Source organism: Epinephelus moara, chromosome 21, assembly GCF_006386435.1.
Source record: "Epinephelus moara isolate mb chromosome 21, YSFRI_EMoa_1.0, whole genome shotgun sequence".
Classification (NCBI taxonomy): Eukaryota; Metazoa; Chordata; class Actinopteri; order Perciformes; family Serranidae; genus Epinephelus; species Epinephelus moara.
In genome coordinates this window covers 33,021,616-33,041,734 of record NC_065526.1, presented here as the reverse complement: position 1 = coordinate 33,041,734, position 20,119 = coordinate 33,021,616, and the positions used below count along the sequence as shown (strand labels likewise).

Genomic DNA, 20,119 nt, shown 5'->3' with positions numbered 1-20,119 from the left:
AAATGCTTAAAAATGGCTAAAATGCGACCGATCGCTGTGGCTCCCCCTGTGGCCCAATGTTTTTTGTTTTTTCTAATTTTTGGTATGACTAAGTCATGGTATGGTATGCTGTACATAATCACGGAAACTGTCAGTGAGGCATTCGGTCAGTCAGTCATTCTGTCTGTCCCACATTTTTCTACTCACTGACGTGGTCAATCTATGTGAAACTGCACATAGGCATTGCGGATTGGCATAGGTAGAAGGTGACAAAGCTACCAATGGGTATGGACTAGTAATATAATATGTTTTAGGATTGGGTATGATCACCCCTAATATTTTTTTCAAGATGTGACCCAGTGTCCTACTACTAAATATAATAAACAGACCTGACTACATGATTCCTAAATAGCATAACCAGACATGTTTTGAAGCACTAGTTGGAGGCACAGAGGAGTCAGACTAGGCTCCCAGGAAGTGCGCTGGGTTTTGAAGCCAACTGTCGCAGTAACCAAACAGTGGTACTGCAATTTCTGGGGTCTGTATAGTGATGCCCTGCAATCCAAGAAGACTGTTTCCCATAGACTTACATTGGGAAATAGACGTGAAATGACTCATTTCACTGTCAGGATTTGATCCATTTGGTCTGATATCATTTGGAAAGTCTAGAAGAGCTGCAAGATCAAATCATTTCATCCCCATTCAAGTTAGCCAGGCACAAAACTGTAAGTTAGCCAGTCAGCTGGTGGAAATAAGACACTCGGCCAATCTTGGTCACGCTCAGCTGCTGTAAGTTCCTTGTGCACATGCTCTGTGGGCTGCACAGTGCTAAAGTAGTGCTGATCATCCCCGGATCATCCTGGTAATTTTATATGCAGCAGTTGAAACCTTTTGGGTTCATGCGCCACTGAGCAACTCTCATAGGAATGAATGGGCCCCTGCGTTCAGTGCTGTATCCAGTTTTCCCAATACATCCATGAGTTCAACACACAGTATGTAATTTTTGCTGCTAGGTGTCTCTCAATCAAATCAATGACAAAAGATGGACTTCAATGACATCATGAAGCAGCGTGGGATCGTGGGCATTGTTGTCTTTATTGTTAAACTACCGTTGCCAATAAAACTCTATGTGACATGACGAGTTTATGTGTAAGTTTTATTCAGGTTACATTAATTCACATTATGTCATATAATTCTTATGAAATCACTGCAAGTAACGCAAGCTAACGTAACTTTAACTCGTTAACTAGCATCAGCTTGATGGCTGGCATGAGCCACTTGTCACAGCAGGCTCAGCACACTGTAGCAAACTGGATTGATATTGAAATATCATATCAATCTACTAATCTAATGCATTAGCGTGTTGCAAATGGCATTCAATTAAAAGAAAACTGTTGCTGTGTGGTAGAAAAATGCTGTATTACTGTTAGTGAGAATAATACTATGACAATGATTTCTTCCTCACTCTCTGATAGATCATCTGAAGTTAGAGCAGCTAGAAAAGGTAAAGGGAATATAACGCCATTGACAGGCAACAAAAAGAAATGGCCCATTACCTTGAATAATATTAGAGATTTCTCTAGTTTAAACATTGCTGGAAACATTTTGGATACTATAAATACACAACTTAAGAAAATGTATAACATAGGCCTAGTTGCTTTTAGACATTGTACCTTTGATGGCATTATAAAAGGGTTGAAACCTGAACTGCATAATGCTTTGTCTCAACTCCACTGTCGGATTCTTATTGATAAATTGTTTTAGAAATAGCTTTACATTAAAACTTTATTCATGAAATATAATATTCTATAATATATAATATAGTTATAACTCTGGACTTGAGATGGCGACCCTCCGGTTCCCAACCCAACCCAACCCTGAACTACTGCATGAACTACTGTTTAGAATATGATCTTAAGGGAAAAGTATTGATCATTGCTTGCTGGCAACTGAGGTTTTTGTTATATATTCTGTTGTCAAAATATAAAGTTGCATTTTCAGAGCAACCCTCTGTTTTAATTCTTTTGTAGACTTTCTATACAGGCAGACTGCCTCAAGGTAACTGAATCTTACAGAATAAAAGGTTTGCAAACTTGTAGACCCAGAATTTCTGTTTTAAACTCTGTTGCTTTAACTCTTAACTTCTATTCTGTAAGTAGTCCAGTCTTTCATTTTCGCAGGAAACTTGATTGCCCTGGAAAAGCACCAGGGAAATAGTGGTTTACATTCATAGATTGGTGTTAGATAGGTCACTGCTACAAAGTGTTGACAAATAGAAATGTTAGAGAAACATATTACTGTATGAGATCAACAAGCATTTCACATGTTCATACGCTGAAATATAAAACTGAACAATGAACTCAATCAACACAAATGAAATGAGTAATACTATGACCCACCTTGGCCTCAATGTGGGAAGGAGGTTAAGGTGAGAAAAGTAGGGAGAAAAATAGACTGCGTAGAGAAAATTTGAGAAATATAAAGAAACGCGCGTGTGTGTGTTCATGTTTGTGTTACCCAGACAGTGTGTGTGTGTGTGTGTGTGTGTTGGAGGATGTTTGTGTGTTGGAGGGTGTGATGGCATGGCTGACTGACTGGCCCACTGAGGCTGGAAGAGATGAACGAAAGGTCAGGAGATGTCAGGCAGAGCTGAGAAACACACACACCATGCGGAGTCCATCTCAACCCCGTGACTGAATATGGATCAGAGATTCGCGCTGTGCTTATGAGCATGAAATAAAATGAGGCACTTTTATTATTGGGTCGGATCCTGTCTAGCACAAATCTTTCTACGTGTTAGCGGGCACATTTCCATAAATTATTGGCAGCCTGAAGGAGGAAATGTGTTGGAGTACATAAGAGGTTGTCTCCACAGTAACGTGTCTTCATTTGCCAGACTGTGCCACTGTGTGGCTTGATAAAATCAGGTAAATGATGTTTGTTTGAGGCTTTTACAGGATAAAGGTATCATTTGGGAGCCAGCTGCAGACGGTGGAAATGACCACACTTCTTCAGTTATCATCTGTTTACTATGCTGATGCAGACAGCGTTGGTGCAATAAATGATTTCATTTATTTAATTTTATTTCTATCTCCACACAAAGTCTATAGTCATTCCATTTCATCAAAGGCATTGAGTGTTACTGTAGGTCACTTTGTCGTGGATGAGACAAGCCCAGTATTAATTTTAAAAACAATGCCAAAAACATTTACAAACGACCTTCTTTGCAAAACGACAGCAAGACTGAAACTAAATAAAAAGAAAACAGTATCAGATGACATAATGCACCTCCCTCGGGTGAAATACCAAAGTTTGAGGGAGTTTCATTTATTGTTAGCCTATGTTATGTTTCTGCAAATGCTTTTAGCTAATGTAATGTATCTGCCAGTATTTCTTTTTAGCATATCTCTGTCAGAAAAGACATTGTTAGATGTACTCCTATTCTAAAGCCTCAAGTTTAGCATTTTGACCGTTGCCATCTTGGATTTTTGGATCCAGAAGCATCCACATTGAGACCAGAAGGTGGAGAGATAACCCTAACGCTCACTGGAAGCATGGTTAGCACTGTGATTATGCTAATCCTAATTTTTGCCAGGTCTTAAACCATTAAAACAATATGTACTTAATGAAAAAATTGAGGATCTTTTGGTACAACCAAACATTGAAGTAGACTTAATTAGGCAACCAAAACTTTACAATTAACTTTCATAAACTGAAAGCACACTGAAATAGCGATAGCTACGGCTACGCCTATATGTTACCTAGCCAAAGTTGCTAACATGGTAGCAACTTGTGAATGGACAGCATCCATCTGTCACTTGAAGCAGCCACGCCCCAAATTTAAGCCTTAATAAAATATAAATTAATTAGTTATATAAAATTCAACTCCCATACAGTTGTCATGAATTAGCTATAGATACTTTTTTTGTACTGGACTGTAAAAATGTTTATTTCTTCTGTTAAGTTGGGCATTTTCACATGGGACTCTATGGGGATTGACTCGTGTATGGAGCCAGCCTCAAATGGCCATTTGAGGAACTACAGTTTTTGGCACTTGTGTGTTGGCAGAAAAACACATTATTACACACGCAGATAATAATACTGGCACAAACATAGGGGTCTTTCCTATGTTCCCAGAGTCCTATAGCCCCCAGATTTATATGCTGCATAACTGGAACCTGAAAAGGATGTTCCCTACCTCATGGGTTCGGTTAGGGGATTATAATCATGACACTGAGAGTCATGAAATTGCACTAGCAGAGGTCTCAGTCTAGATAACAGTTACTCTCTTGTATTGAGAACAACAACCAAAATATTTCAGCCCTTAATGTAAAACAGTAGATATTAGCAGACAAATCAATTAATCAATTAAAAATAAAGGGGGAAAAAAATAAAGATGAAAAAAGGAAGAACAGCACTTGTTAAACATTTTAGAGTTAAAAATTCAATGGCAGATGACAATTGTTATTTCCAAACAGGTAAAGATGAGGAAAAGGGTAGTCAGGTTAGAGTCAGAGAGCTCCGACAATCAACTGTCATCTCCAGAATTTAGGGACAATTAGATAAAATTGATCAAATATCTGACCCGAAATCATTAGAAGGGTTAATGTGCGTTAAGAGAATATTGAACTGGGGAACATACAGTAGGACCCTGGCAACATGAAACCCTGGGAACACAGGACATGGGAACATGGGACCTTGGGAACGTAAGCACCTAGAAACATCGGACCTTGGGAACTGAGGACCAAGGGAACATGGGATTTGGGGAATTTAGGACCCTGGGGCATAGATAGGTTCCTGCTGCCAGTATTGTTATCTAATGTTGTTTTTCTGCCAGTGCTGTGTGTCTGCCAGTTTTGTTGGCTAATCTTATGCATCTTTCTACTATTCTTAGCAAATGTAACAGGTTATTGGATAGAAAATATGAATGATTTATGGACTAAACACAACAACACTTCCACTAAAATTAAACAAGGAGCAGAGACAAACTACCAAATTATGCATACTATTTTTTGGCCGAGACCAGAAAATCAATACCACTAAGTCTCTGATCAAAATCCGGTGCCAAAATGAACACTTGACAAGCTACATGAATACAACCGCCACAAAGCACGTTCAGAAATCACCAGACATACAGACAATGGAGACAAATGAATGACTGAATAAATCAACAGATAGATAAATGGATGGAGGGATGGGTGGATAGCCAAAGGAGAGAATGAGGAATATTTACACTCTAAAAACAGAGGCTCTGATAAGCCATATTGCTACGAATTGCAAATAAACAATCAGTAATTGGAAAATACTTACTTAAATGCGTCTTTTAACTTAGAATCTTTTAAAGATTAGTCTTTTCAAGTCAAAGCGGATGCCATTCTGATGTTATGTATGACGTAATTAAATGCAAAGTGCTTTTGAAAGCCAGTGCTCTGATCTAGTCTCCAATTTAGAATCCATATAATGCTAAAATAAAAGTGATCCCTGTTTAATAGAGCACTAAATGAGTGACAATACAAATGGGAAATGTCATGTGGCCATTAACATTAACATCTGTGTCTGATATTGGTGTCATATAGAGAAGATGGAAAGATTCAGTGAATGAGACAAAGGTAAGATAGATAGACAGAATGTGTGAGTATAAATAAATAGTTGGATTACTTTGTCATTCTTTGCTCGGCTTGATTTTGATTCCACACAAGGAATTCAGGGTCGTACCTATCGAGGGGGGACAGGCAGAGAGAAACAAGAGAGAGGTATTTGTTTGCTGTCTGGCAACAAATTATTCAATAACTGTCATAGTAGTGATGATTAGTAAATAAAAATCAATATGTAGCCCTCCAGACTTGTCTTTCTCTCTCAACATTTGGTTATCAGGCAATGGTGGAGAAGGTGGGCAGGGTGAAGGACATGCACATAGAGCGGGTGGTGAGGAGATGGTTGATATGTTGGGTAAAGAGAGGGTCTTCGGATAAAACAAACTGGGTACAGCCTTGTTCTGTGCATATTCATACACCAAACAGGATGTCCAGGTCATGGCTGGTGCTGCATAGTGGAGCATTTTTTCCAAACATTCAGATCTAAATTGCAGAGCCAATTATCAGAGTACTTTCAGACAGCAAGCGAAAGGTTAGTTAGTTAGTCAACCTAGCTGTTGAATATAGATGGCAAAATCCTTCATGCGTAATTTATTTTAATTTGTTTTGTGTGATTGAAAATGACTAGCTTTATCTCTGGAAAGCAGGACTTGTACCAGTAAAGCTAAATTGTGAGTAAATGACAGGCTAAGCTGCTAAGCCTGTTATGTGTTGGGTAAATTTAACCAAGATACAAAATATCTACATATACTACATATTTTAAGCAACTACTTTTTCTCACATTAACTGAGGAGGTTGTAGATGATGATAAATGGTTGCTAAACTGAAATAGTTTTAATAAAAAACTGGAACCAAAGCTTATCTTTTAGATTACACATAGAGTATGCCTGAGTAAGGCTTGTAGGTATAGAGTAATGTGAATAATTGTGGTGTTGGTGCTTAAAGGTCCAGTGTGTAGGATTTAGTGGCAACTAGCGGTGAGATTGCAAACCTGGAACTTTACTAAGCATGTTGAAAAACTACAGTTGTGGATGTGAAAACACAAATGGCCCTATCTGGATCCAGTGTTTGGTTTGACTGTTCTAGGCTACTGTAAAAACATGGCGGACTCTGTGGAAGAGGACCCACTCTGTATGTTGATATAAACGGCCCATTCCAAGATAACGAAAACACAACAATTCTTATTTTGAGGTGATTATAAGCTAATAAATACATATTTTGAACATTCCACACCATTTCTACCAATAGATGCCCCTAAATCCTACACACTGGACCTTTAACAGCTATGTTGACCAACTGGCCGAAATCAGAAAAACTGGGTATGTTTGTTTAAAGAATAATGCTGGTGATAGTCTTTAATTTCTTTCATTGTCAACAAATCCCAAGAAAAGACCAAAACCAACAATGAATCGATCTTATTAAAAAGTATTTCATGTAGATTTCCTCTGTAGCCAAAACCTGATATACCTTGTTCCTTTGTGCCATAGACTTCTATGAGCTCTGTAGTTTATCTCAGTGTTTCTCTAATGGGAGTAAGGGTACCCCAAATAATACTTTGAATTACTGCAGGGGGCACCTGAGATTTTTACTTAATGTTAAGTTTAAAAAAAAAACTCTCTTGCATAATTCCTTAAATAATTACACTAAAATAAGTGAAATAAAAAATAATAAATGTAAGTTTGATTGACCACATTTAATATTCCTATTTTCAGTGCAAACATAAACTGCAACAAACACAATCACATTTGTTTGTTCACTGTGTGTTTCCACCAAGAATGATATGTGCTGGTCAGGGGTATCTGGCTGACACAATACCTCAATTGGGCTACATTGTTGAAAAAAGTTTGAGAACCACTGGTTGATGTCAATACCACATTCACCATCCTGATGCCCACTAGATCACAAAGTGGATTAATCCGCAACTGAAAATAGTCCCCAACAAATACACTGTGAATATGATTTCAGTAGGAACAAATGAGCTTAGGGTTGAGTGCCAAAGACAAAGTAGGGAAGCCAGAAAGTATTGAGAGATCGACTAGTACATTGCTGGTTTTGGTCTCTTTGCGGGATTTGTTTACACAAATCTGAGATATTAACATGCTTTTTTTAAACAACTTTTTTAGCTGCAGTGCAGCAAGCTTTTAAACAGTTAAACATGACAACTGCAGGATCAGAATGTTCCTGTATAATTATAATCTTGGCAGACCCTCCCTTTAACACAGTGTGGACAATAAGCTACTCAGATAGCACTGACTGTGCATGGTGTGAAGGTAAAGCAAAATGCCATGCATCACAGGTCAGTCCTTCAAATGTAGCAGTGCAAATGTGTGGATGCTGGAAGCCAGACACACCAATGATGCCAAGGCTCAGGAATTGAACAAACAGACAATGTGAGTGCAATGTGCACAGAGAAATAAACACTTGGACAATGGGTGGAGGAAAGAGCAATGGCAACAACAACCAAAGTCACCTATTCTAATGATACAGACAGATATTCTTGTGTTTCCAAATGTTACCATATAATAAGCACTTCAGCACAAAGTGACTTCCTCATTAGAAATATTACAAAAAAATATATCTCCTGCTTACACCTGAGCTGAAATGTCACAAAGAGAGACACTTCAACTTTAATTAGGCTGCTTCTATCTGTGACAGTGTGTCTGTGCAGTCATTAGTCAGAGGCTAAGAAAGAAAAATCCAAGACACAATTGGAATAGTATTTCAAACTTGATTGTAACTAGGACAAAAGAATGATTAAAACAGCTATTATGCTGTCTCTGTATGTGTCTCTCTCTTACTCTTTTCTCATCTGTCTGTCACTGTCTCTCTGTCCCTCATTCTCACACACCCACACTCATACGCAGAGCTCTCTTAGTCTAAAAGCAGACTTCATGCACTTTCCGCACTAACTGTGTCTACCTGCTGCACAGAATGTGACTGATTGTCACTGACAGAGCGGCACTCCACTCCTAACAGCAATAGCAAACTTTTAAATCGGACCGAGAGGTGTGCGCAGGCAATTCATACGGCAGTGTGAACAAGCCCCAACACCAGGCAAACTAGAGAGGACAGTGAAAGATGTGGCGTGATGTGTGTCTCATACTAAAGCCCAGATTCAACCAGCCTTTTATTGCACTGGACCATCAAATCCTGACAGTCAATAATCTGTTGAGATGCTACAAACTGTTTGGTGTTGTCATGTTACACTTTGAAACTTTGACACTCTTTTGAAGATTGCAATTGATGAGGATTGATGTCTCCAGGTTACTGACATTATCTATACTTAATCAATGATGTTAATAATTTGGTGAATCTGGCCCTCAGTAAGTTCAGTGAAAGTGGAAAGGGAGCGGAACAAAGGGCTTCATCAACAAGCCAGAGCTGATTCAACATGTTTTTGTTTTTTTTCTTACCTTGGGTCCTTCTGGATACTGTCCACTGATGGAGACCGGCCCAGGGCGGCCTCAGGGGGGAGGGCGGGGCCCGACTTGCTGTAAGGCGACTCGGTGGACGGGCAGAACTGCAGAGTACGGTACGGGTTGGCGTAGTCAGCCGCCCCGCCTCCTGCGGCGAAGCTGCCTCTCTGAAAGGTGCCCGCGGCGCTCTGGCTTCCCGTTCGCTGCAAGGGGATTGGGTCGACACCAGGGGAAGGCGGGGCTAAAGCAGGAAGAGGAGCGTAGGGATAGAGCAGATAGTTCAGGACCTCTTGGTACAACTGGTTCACCACTGGGTTTGATGTAGCCGAGGAGGACAGGGGAACGGGGGACGGAGAAATTGGAACCAAACACGAGTGCCAACACAAGAGCGCACAGAGACACGATAAGAAAAAAGCAAAAACAACACCAGCACCAATGGAACAACACAGCACAGAAGAAAAAGCAGAAAGGGAGGAAGAAAAAAACAAAAAACACTCATACGTAAATAAATATGGCAAACTGCAGTGATAACTTACAGCTCAACACGTGGGGGGACTTCAGGTGAAAAGGTGAACTCACCAAATGATCTTATTTTTCATTCGAAAAATATAATCACAAAAACAGACAGAAGCAGTCAAGTCAAATAGACATGCAAAAAAGAGCAAAGCAAAATAAAAATGTCACAGTGTAAAGCTCTCAGGCACCTGTAATACTTAATAGTGATGAAAATTAATATTATCCTCTCAAGCACAGCTGAATTACCCCGATCACCACATTAACAAATAAGCTGTGAGCTTCCTGACCTTCCACTCTCTGTGTTGACATTTGTCTTTAAAGTAATATTTCACCCACAAAAATTATTATTTATATATCAATTACTTGACTGTGTTACGTTAAATCTGCAAAGAAACTTTGTTTTTCTTGCATGCCTCCACATTGCACAAAGAATCGGAAAATTCTTGTTGAACTGAAGTCATGGGCTATCACATTTAGCAACAACAAAAGTACATCAAAACGTCCATTTACACACTACTTATGCAGGATAATCCAAGTCTCATTTATCTAGCTGTATGGTCAGTGCTTCCCAAACACATGCATTTTCGCTAAAACCTTGAATCCTGCTCGTGTATTCCATCGAGTTACAGAGGCGCCCTACTTGTCGCTGACTGTCTGTTTATGCAGAAGTGTTTTAAATAGTAATGTTTTAGCGAAAATGCGTGTGTGGGAATAACAGCACATGACTTGATAAATGAGACTTGGATTATGGACTGTTTCACTGGAATTGCATTACTGGGCAACAGCTTGGGTGCATTTTTACGTCCCCTTAGCTGATGTCATTCATATAAACTGTGTCTCAATTCGGAGGCTGCAGCCATAAGACCGATGGTGCCACAGTCGCGCAACCAAAGCTGTTCCATTTCCAAGGCTCCTTCATATGTGGCTGAGAAAGTGGCCCGCTTTGTCTGAATTAGGAGGATGCAATGGATGAATCCTTTGGGGCCTAATCTATCTGAGCATTCATTGCCTGCCAGTGAGGACTTGGTTATATCAAAGAATATGGCGTCCTGTTTTTCTATTAGCTAAAAGAACACAGGGTACAATCTTAATTAATGAAGCAACTTTTATTTTTTTAATTCTGGCTTTATTTTAACTAACTTGTAGTCTACTTGCTTCTCTTGTCAAGCTCAGCTGGTTGCTGTGTGACAGGAACGTCACCAGGTAGGGGCGGGAACAGCTGGTGACGCAAACAGGAAATCCTCCGTCGACCATACCATCCTATTTCACAGATTGCTTGGTTTAGCCAATGCAGTCTTCACACGGCCGAAAGTCTCTGTCCTACGAAAGCTGCAACCCCTGATTTGACAGCTATATACTAAAAAACATTCCAACCAGGAATACAGAGACCCATTTAGTATGTTTATGTTGTCAAGTTTAAAACGTATATACTGCATGAGTTGTATTAGAGTTTGAGTTTTCTGTTGTGGAACGCGGCCCCCTGTGAGGTCAATTTATCAAGAATTTTCTCAATTTTTGGACTCATTGTTTACTGTGGAAACATGCAAGAAAAATAAAGTTTTCTTCACAAATTTAATGTAACGTGGGGTGAGCAACTGATACAGAAATCATCATTTGGGGGTTGAAATATTCCTTTAAAGCTTTTTTTTTCCCTTTTTTATTTTGTTTATATTCTGTTTTAAAAGTGGCAGGTGTATACAACATACTTACAGTTAATCCAATTACTTGAACTATTTGCCACACAGAGAGGTTGTGGTCCCATTTTGCCCAGTTGGTATTCCAGCTTTGCCATAAAGACATGGACATCATAACACACTGCCCAGTCAACCTCCTTTGTCAGTGTCAAACAGAGAGAGGAATTGTCTTCTTATTAAACAGCAGCTCAGAAACCATTTGGGCATGATAGTCAACATGGTTACACCGGCTCGCTCTGAGGGAGGTGAGCTGGGTCAGTCAGTCTGTGTGTGTATCTGTGTGTGTGTTTAACTGCATAACTGCAGGGACACTGACAAGGCCTGAGGAAATTCACCTGTGATGTGAAGTCGGGTGTAAAGTGTTGTCTGCTTGTTTCCAACTCTGTTCATTATCTTGAAAAACTATTTGACCTTGAAACAAAGTCAGGCTTCAACAACTACTTTGTGTTGCACAGAGAAAAAAATGAAAAGCAGAGCGAAGTCAATGTAAAGAAAGAGAAGGATTTGACAGTCAGACTGCTGTTGTCATGACTTACATTCACTGACACAATGCTGGCAATGATGATGGAGTTATTTAGATGCATCAATGTGACCTAACAGTGTGCACGGGGAGTCAGCATGACCTCAAATCTTTTAATTAATAAAGTGAATCTCTCCTTTTTGGGACAAAACCGTGTTGACAAGGTGGATTTTCTTTCACTTTTCTCTCTGTGTGCACTTCTCTTCAGAGCAACATTCATGGTTTAGGAGACCAAACCGGCAGCACTGCGTCGACAACATTTTAGGACACGGTTGATTTGCTTTGATTTCAAAGCACCCAAGCTAACGCCCATGGGATTAATTGAGATTAATTTTCAGCCTTGAAACTAATTAGTTAACAGACTGTGACTGAGAGACAAATTGCCATTGAGACCCCAATTGGATTTGCCTACCTGATCTGGTAAATAGCGCTACATGATCAGATGGGACGAGGAAATCTCTTACGTACAGCAGCACCATTAAAAAAAAACTCCATCTTCTAAACTGGACCTGACTATGTCTTGTTCAGTTTTACCTGGCAGTGTGTTGTACAGTATGTCTTTGATCCATCACTTATTCAGTGTATCATGTGATGTCTTCTTCTACTCACTGAGTTTTATATTTAGAAGGTTCAGTGGGTGAATTACAGCTCGCTGCAGCTATTTATAATATCTGGACTAAGTGAGGAACATTTCTGTGTTTACAGTCTCACTTTAATCTACTCTAAGTGTTACTACAGGACCCTTCCCCCTGCTGTTCCCTCTACCTCTCTGCCAATACTTATTAAGAGGTAATCTTTATAAAGTGTTTTTGTAAGTTAAAACTAATGACCTTATTATAGTTAGTAAGACATTTACTAATGCTTTTTAGATCAGTTATTAGCAATGACGAACAACTTTTAGACTGTCAAGTGAGAAACTGCTTCTGGCTGGTAGTTATCCCTCCCCTTCCTGTGCACCACCATGGGACCTTACACAGATAGCCAAGGTTGTTCAAAGCGAGAGACTAATAATTTTTTTTCTTCCCCTTTTTTATTTTGCCATGAATTTTACATGTGATGTAAGATAATTTGGGGGAAAGTCGCAGTTTGTTGTAAACTGTTTAAATATAAGACTGAAAATCCGTAATTAGAAAGACTATACAGTACATACAAAAGTCGCATGAGAGAAATCATAACTTTCTTTTTCGCTGAAGCTACAATGCCTGTCTGTTTGATACCAAGATATACACAGGGAGTCTACAGATATCAGAAGCTTAAAGGCACTATGTGTAACAATTTCAGTTGTTCTTTGAGACAAACAAATTTTGCAGTCAAAAGTGTGTCCTAGCACATGTGTATTTATCTCCATCAGCATATCTAAGTATGTCTGTAAGCTCCGAAATTCTCATTTACATATACATTGCGACCGGTGTCTCATCATGTACGTGCACCATCTTGAAAATACAGGTACGCCTTTCGCGTTTTCACTTGTCGGTTTCCGGTTTCCGCCTGCAGGTGAAGTGACGAAAAGCAGCAGCAAGCAGGCTAGTCACAAGTGCTGGTGCATTTGAAAAAATGCAAAAAGGCAACGTGACAGGCGATTTAAAAAAACAGGGGTCAACATCTGGGTAGCCTTTCCCAGGTGGAGAGAGCTGCTGAAGGAGAATCACAGCTAACAGCAGCTAACAGCTGTTAGCGACCAGCGCCACTAACAGCTGTTAGCACCGTTAGTGCTGTTAGCGGCTGGTCGCAGTGTTGCGAGGAGAGGGATGAGGTGTGTGAGGTTGAGCCACAGTTGTCAAAAGACAAGACGTGATTGGTTTGTTTCGATTTACACGTGCCCCAACAGTCCTACGTTGTAAACACAGCCAGCATGGTGAGGAGGGGGTTTGTCAACTCGCGTCGCGTGTGTCTGTGTAGGAGCCTGAATGAATACTCCATGAAGTGTCGGATGACATGGTTTCATCAATGTTATCATAGCTTTTTGGTACACAGCAGCTACCGTTGTTGCAATAGTGAGGCGCTAGAGTGCGCTATCCGTTTGAATGCAATATGTGAGGCGCTAGAGTGCGCTATCCGTTTGAATGCAATATACAATCTCAACACTAGATGGGAGAAACAGTACACAGTACACAGTACCCGTTTAAGCTTAAAGCTCAAGATGATTTTATGCTAAATTTAAGACTGATTTTTGGACAAAACATCTTTTTCTTATTTAAGCATTGCAGGTAAGTATACAGGTTAGTATATATGTGTTCCCTTGCAGAGGTAGCTTAAGTAACAGGTAAGTGTAAGTAAAAAATCTGAGAAAAGTATTAGCTTCAGTAGTAGGTTTAACATCAGAAATGTGGACTTTCACACATAGGAGTTTGCCTTATATTTACAAAAAGAAATTAAAAGAAGGATATGACACCATGGTAGCAACTAACTCTCTTTTTGCATAGCTGCAGCTCTGAACATGGCCAGACTTTTAATACTTTGTCCATTGTTGTGGAAGAATGGAGCAAAATGTGCCACAGTAACAGCCATGTTGGTGTTGGTGACGTATATCGTGCAAGACGAGAGATGTAGTTCACTGCGCAGTTTCACAGACAACTAAATGATACTATGACAAATCTGCATCAACCTGCGACTTTCTTGACTTGCAAAATTATCTTTTAAAACATACATTTATCACATATGTGTAATTAATAACACACTACAAATGGGATCAACAAATTAAGCTCTAGCGAAAGTTAGGAAGATAATACTTTTAATGCTCAGGCTGTAAGATTCTTTCTCACCCTGCCATTCACTCCTTGCACGCATCCTCACTCACTATCTCTAGGTGCCACTGTCTAGGTAGATCTATTTAGTCATCAGCTGATTCACAATCAACCAACGGCACAGCGACGCACCTTTTAAATATGGTTCTTTCTCTGCTGTCGTTCTCTCTTGCTGCAGTCATGCGTGCCCTCCATCTCCCCATCACCACCTAGTCTTTACAGATTCATCAGCCTCATCTGCCTCAGCAGTCAGCAGCCTCAGAGTCAGCAGCCACCACCACCTGTCTAGACTCCATGGGGGGGATTTATCTTGCTGCCGCTCAGACGTCCCTCCATCACAAAAATATCTCCCTCTGGTGTCCAAGCACCAAAGACGTCTTTTAAATCTTAATCAGCACAAATCATCTGTTAATCTGCACACTCATATTGCGTATTAAATATTATCTTTCATTCAGTCATCTGTCTGTCCTCATTGAAATGACTTGTCTCTCTTGCCACTGACTACGGTACGTATTTTTTCCAAGATAAGGTCCCATGATGGACACCAGAAGAGGAGGTACTTTGCCTCTCTATCTCTTAAATAGGCACTACAGTGATTTAGTAAAGCAATTCCACAATGTTAGAAAGCTCGGAAGAGATGCATTAAAAAAGGTCAAAATTGAAGCTCCAAAAATGCTGGGTCCCACGTTTCTCATAAAGGTTGACTTACTTAAGAGCTCATCTCTTTCCTCTCTTACCACTTCTCCTCCTCTTTCCTCATTTTCTTCCATCTCCCCCTCACATTTCATCTTTTACATTTTCCTAAATACCTTAGTCTCGAAGCTCTTCCCTTGCTACTCTCACCCTCAACCTCCTTTCTACTCCCTTTGCCTTCTAGGATACAGTTTTACAGACTCTGTATTTGTACATAGTCATTTACAACCTAAATAAATAACCCATGTCTTCATTTTCCTCAGCCTGTATATCCACATCTCCGCTTACCTTGTCCTCTAAGGTTGGGTTTGGTGTAGACTCTGTCTTCATAGATGGGGTCGATGTGGTGTTCAGGAGACTGCAAAGGTCGTAGCTCAGAGCCCAGGTGACTGTGCTGGCTGCTGTAGGAACCTCTGGAGCCTGGAAAACAGAGGGAGTATGGAGGTTAGATGTACAGTCAGTACTGTTTTTTGAGTCACTCCTTTAAATATCTGTTACAGTACATCACAAAATATCTGGAACATTACTGATCAAAAGCAGGCATAAGTTATTGTCCATTAGTTTTTAAATGAATCACTTCCTATTAAACATGGGCTCATTTCAAATTGAACTAAATCAATTAAATGTAATTAATTTTGGAAAACTGAAAACAAAGCCAAAACTTTTTATAAGGGTCCCCAGCAGAGACGATTAATCACATTCATGAATTGTTCAGAAATTCATGAGTACATTTACAATCTAATACGTTTTAGAGAAAACCTCGAGCCAATTTAATCAAATATTTGGTAGTATGTGTTTTTTGAATCCTTGTGCTCATGCTGATGAATACAAATTAGACATAAAAGGAAAGTGGGTGCGTGTGAGCTTAACCATCACAAACTGCCTCAGATATGCCCCAAAGAAAACCTACAAATAATAATCCCACAGACCAAAATGTTGAAAAAAGAAAACTAAAAATGAAGTTGGAATTTCAATTTCAGGAATTCGAGGATAAATCCAAAAGTAATGCAATTAAAAAAAAAAAAAAAAAAAGGTCATTAAAGCATCAGTATTAAGTGTTTCTGTGGCAGGTTTGTCCTAGTACAAGAACAAGCTTAAAAAATGTTTATAAATGACCATCTATTGAAATTCAAATACAATGACTAAAATGGACTATTTACATATATTTCAAATACAGTGAAAGTGAACAATTCCCACAAATGAAAATGTGAAAAAAAAATACAGAACATTTTCACACATCCACACACAGAGAAGTAATAATGAAATTGTCTTGACCTCTACCTGCCAGGCTACCAGGCCTTTGCAGGGTTGCGTTCGCGTACAGCTCGTGAGAAATCTTGTAGCCGTCTGCTCCGATGTGATGCAGCATACGCTTGGTGGGTGACAGAGTGGCATAGCTGCCCACCACTGAGCTGAGCTGGTGGATGGGCGACGAGGTGTGGTTTCCTCCTGGGGACGCTGCCATGGGGAGGGGTGAGGAGGAGCCAGCGGCACCCGATGCTACCATGTTGATGGGCGACGAGGTGCTGCAGAAGGAGGAAATGGAACCAGTCGGTTGGTACTTTGACACATTCTAATTTTTCCCCACATGACAACTTAAAGTTCATGACCACACTGAAGTCAGAAGAACGACCATCTGGGCCTTGGCTGGTGGAGGTCTTGACTTTAGTCTGGTTTAATCAATCCTAGCTTGTTCGTTCAGTGCCGTTGCTGCACTTTTCTCCTGACTTTATTTATTCTATTTTGAGGACACTTTAATCAAATACTGCTAAAATTGTGTGCAGAACTGAAATAGTGCAAAGAGTATATGGCTGTTAACTCTCGGTTTTCCAGTCATATCTGACTTACACAATTCTGAAACTATTTAGGGACTTGGGTCTGCAAAAAGGCAATGTTCTTTTTTACCCTTGCCAAAATTTAGTGTAACTTTGGAGCATTTGGGCCCCTTTTTGACAAGATAGCGTAACACAGTTGATATGGATCAATCGATGGATGCCTTAGGTCCTTAGGTTAATTTAATATGATACACCTGTGTCATCACTGTAGCTTTAAAAGTGAGCCTGATACACAAGGTTCTTTTACTAAAAATTAGTCTGCCTCACTTCACACCATCAGCTCTGCCTGTCATGCCTGCTGCTTCTTTACATTTTTTTTTTGCCAGATATTTGGCCATTTCCCCTCCACTGCTTTCATTTTCCTGTACTCCCTGTACTCACTTTTCTTTTAGCAGCACCTGCTTTTTTGTGAGGCATTCTGATCACTAGCATTATCAGTGATTTAAGTCAGTGAGTAAATTGTTGTACTTGATCCCATTTAAGGGTCAACCATAGACCTTTTCATGGACCCCCGTTGCCGTTGGGCCAGGGTCATCTGTGCCCTTTGAATAAAATTCAATAAAATAAATTTGACTTCATTTGACACCTTCTGACGGCATATATCTTATATATCAGTGTGTTCCAGCTCTTTACTGAAATTGTACGATATTACACTTAGTGTAATATTCAAATCCCAAGACTTTTTTTTTTTTTATGGCTGCACCTTTCCATCAAATAGATGTAATTTATACACATTCTGCCTGAAGTCAGCCTGACACACGATGCTTGGTATCTTTGGAAATACTGGGATCTCCACAAGAATTTTAAATAAAGTTCTGTGGGTTTGGACATTTGGCTACACAGCATGAGCTTGTAAAGACCGGCCCACCAGCAATCTGCGACTTCATTAGTTGTTTAACACTGTATGTTGTTTTGAATGTAAGGATAGTGCTTCAGGAGCTTCATCAGAAATGTACTGGCTGTAAGTTGTGCACTAAACCCCTCATTCAATGCATATAGTTCTTAAGACTGGTACAAAAGGTGTCTTTAACTGTTTGTCACAGTAAAACTTTAGGTAGACCGGCTGCAGAAAAGATCAGTATTGATACCAAATAACATGTGAGCCCAGTACATTCAGAGTGTGTATCGGGCCATAAAACTGTACATAGACCAAACTTCTGTTCTACATCTTTGATCGTTTAACCCTGTTTGTACTATATGCCGTCAAACATTTGCAGTACATCTGTTGCACTGCTTGTTGAAGCACTACTTACATTGGTTTCAGCATTTTATTTCATGCAGATGCAGGCTACAGACTACATGCTGGAAAGTGTGATCTCAGCACCGAATGAAGTAATTATTGAGTCATTTGGTATTGATCAACATCTGTATCGACCCTCTGCAGATATTTATTCTTTTGTGCTTTGGGACCAGTAAAAATTCTTAGGTAATGTGCTACTACCAATAAGCCCCTTACTAAATCAACTGGTCAGACTGAAGCTGAACCAACCTGTAGGACTTGGCGAGTCGGCTGGGTGACTGTTTGGGCGAGGACACCCTCTGTAGCGTGGCGTAGCTGGGCATGTCAGAGGAGGCTGATCCCAGGCGCTGCAGCTTGGTAGGGGATCCCACCGCCTGCAGAGGGGAGCTCACACGCTGTAATAGAGAAGTTGTACTTCATTAAAGAGGAATGTCACTCACTTTAAATATTCATCTACTCTTCTTGTTCATATCATTATTTTCAGAGAGATGAACAACTCCCCCCGGAGCTGGAAAACCAGCGAGCAGAGACTCTAATCTGTGATAACATCCTGATGAAGAGGCTTGGAGTTATCAGACCAAACATGAAGGGATGACTCTGAACTTTTATAACCAAATGAACACGAAATCCGGCTGCAAGCAATGGGCTGCCAAATGGAGTTCCCTCACAATTTTGAACATGCATTTTCATTTTGCACTAACTGGGGAAATACATTGAAGAAATATTCCAAGGTTTCACGGTTACAGAGCTCGAGGTACCATTTTAAACACCCCATTAGATGAGCACGGTCAGGATGTGCCAGAGTGATGATGCTGAGGATACAGTGACGGCAGATCTGTTTAAATTAATTCAAAGACATGATAAAGATGGTGTTCTTAAAATCCAACACTCTGAACCCAGAATTCATCGCAGTGCAGCAAAAGAAGCAATAAAAGAGTAAATCACCACTTTGCAGGGGCCAGAATTTAATACAGGTTTGGTGCACTGTGGCTGCACTGCTGACCGACCTTACAAGAGAAACTGCCTGCAGATCTCATAAACCCATTGTACTAATTACAAGAAAGATGCAGGATAAGCTATTTCTTCAACTGCTACCACGATAGCAGTAATGTCGCTTCGATTAAGAGTCAGCACAGTCTGGCTATCACAGCAGTAAACACTCAGGTACCATGTGTTTGTGGTGTATAAAGCACTAACCTACCACAAATTTAACTGATACTGAAAAAAATCTTCTACAAGTCAAGACTTATGTGTGTGGGCAAGTTCACTCTTCTAAATCAGCGTACAGTTATGCCACAGTATTTGTTTAGTGGTTCAGAGGTAATAAACAGCCCACTTTCATTCCAAGGTCATCAAAAACCGACGCTTTGTCAAATCCCTTGTCGTGTGATACCAATGCCAAAGTCACCCTTTGGTGTCTTTATAAGACTCTCTGGGCTTTTAACTACAGTAATTTCAGTTTAAACCCATCCTTGGAAATATTTGATGCTTAAAGGGATAGTGCACCCAAAATTGAAAATTCAGCCATTATCTACTCACCCATATGCCGATGGAGGCCCTGGTGAAGTTTTAGAGTCCTCACATCACTTGCAGAAATCGGCGGGGGGAGCGGCTAGCACACCTAATGGCAGACAGCGCCCCAGACTAACGTCCAAGAACACAAAATTGAATCCACAAAAGATCTCCAACATGCTCATCCACAGTGATCCAAGTGTGCTGCAGCCGCGACATAAAAAGTTGTTTTGAAAAACGTCATATGAACTCTGTTTTTAGCCTCACTGTAGCCTGTAGCTCTGACTGCTTCTCTGTGCTCCGCGTTCACATGTGCGCGCTCAGGGTGATCAGTGATCTCTGAAGAGCAGCAGTCTCGTCATCCGTTGGCACCAGA

The 20,119-nt window shown here is 40.2% G+C and overlaps 1 protein-coding gene across 7 annotated transcripts in view; it reads right to left on the bottom strand.

Moving 5' to 3' along the window:
• The window catches only part of ctnnd2b (catenin (cadherin-associated protein), delta 2b), a 209,564-nt gene that overhangs the window by 69,753 nt on the left and 119,692 nt on the right, over positions 1–20,119 (bottom strand). For 4 of the 7 annotated variants that reach the window (XM_050032462.1, XM_050032463.1, XM_050032468.1 and 1 more), the window contains 5 exons: positions 18,481–18,626; positions 16,432–16,682; positions 15,445–15,576; positions 8,987–9,299; positions 5,638–5,694 (listed from right to left, as the gene is read on the bottom strand). In XM_050032462.1, coding sequence (XP_049888419.1) covers positions 5,638–5,694; positions 8,987–9,299; positions 15,445–15,576; positions 16,432–16,682; positions 18,481–18,626 — 899 coding nt within the window. The remainder of the gene's footprint in view (positions 1–5,637; positions 5,695–8,986; positions 9,300–15,444; positions 15,577–16,431; positions 16,683–18,480; positions 18,627–20,119) is intronic. The other 3 variants (XM_050032464.1, XM_050032465.1, XM_050032467.1) reach the window with 2 other exon arrangements.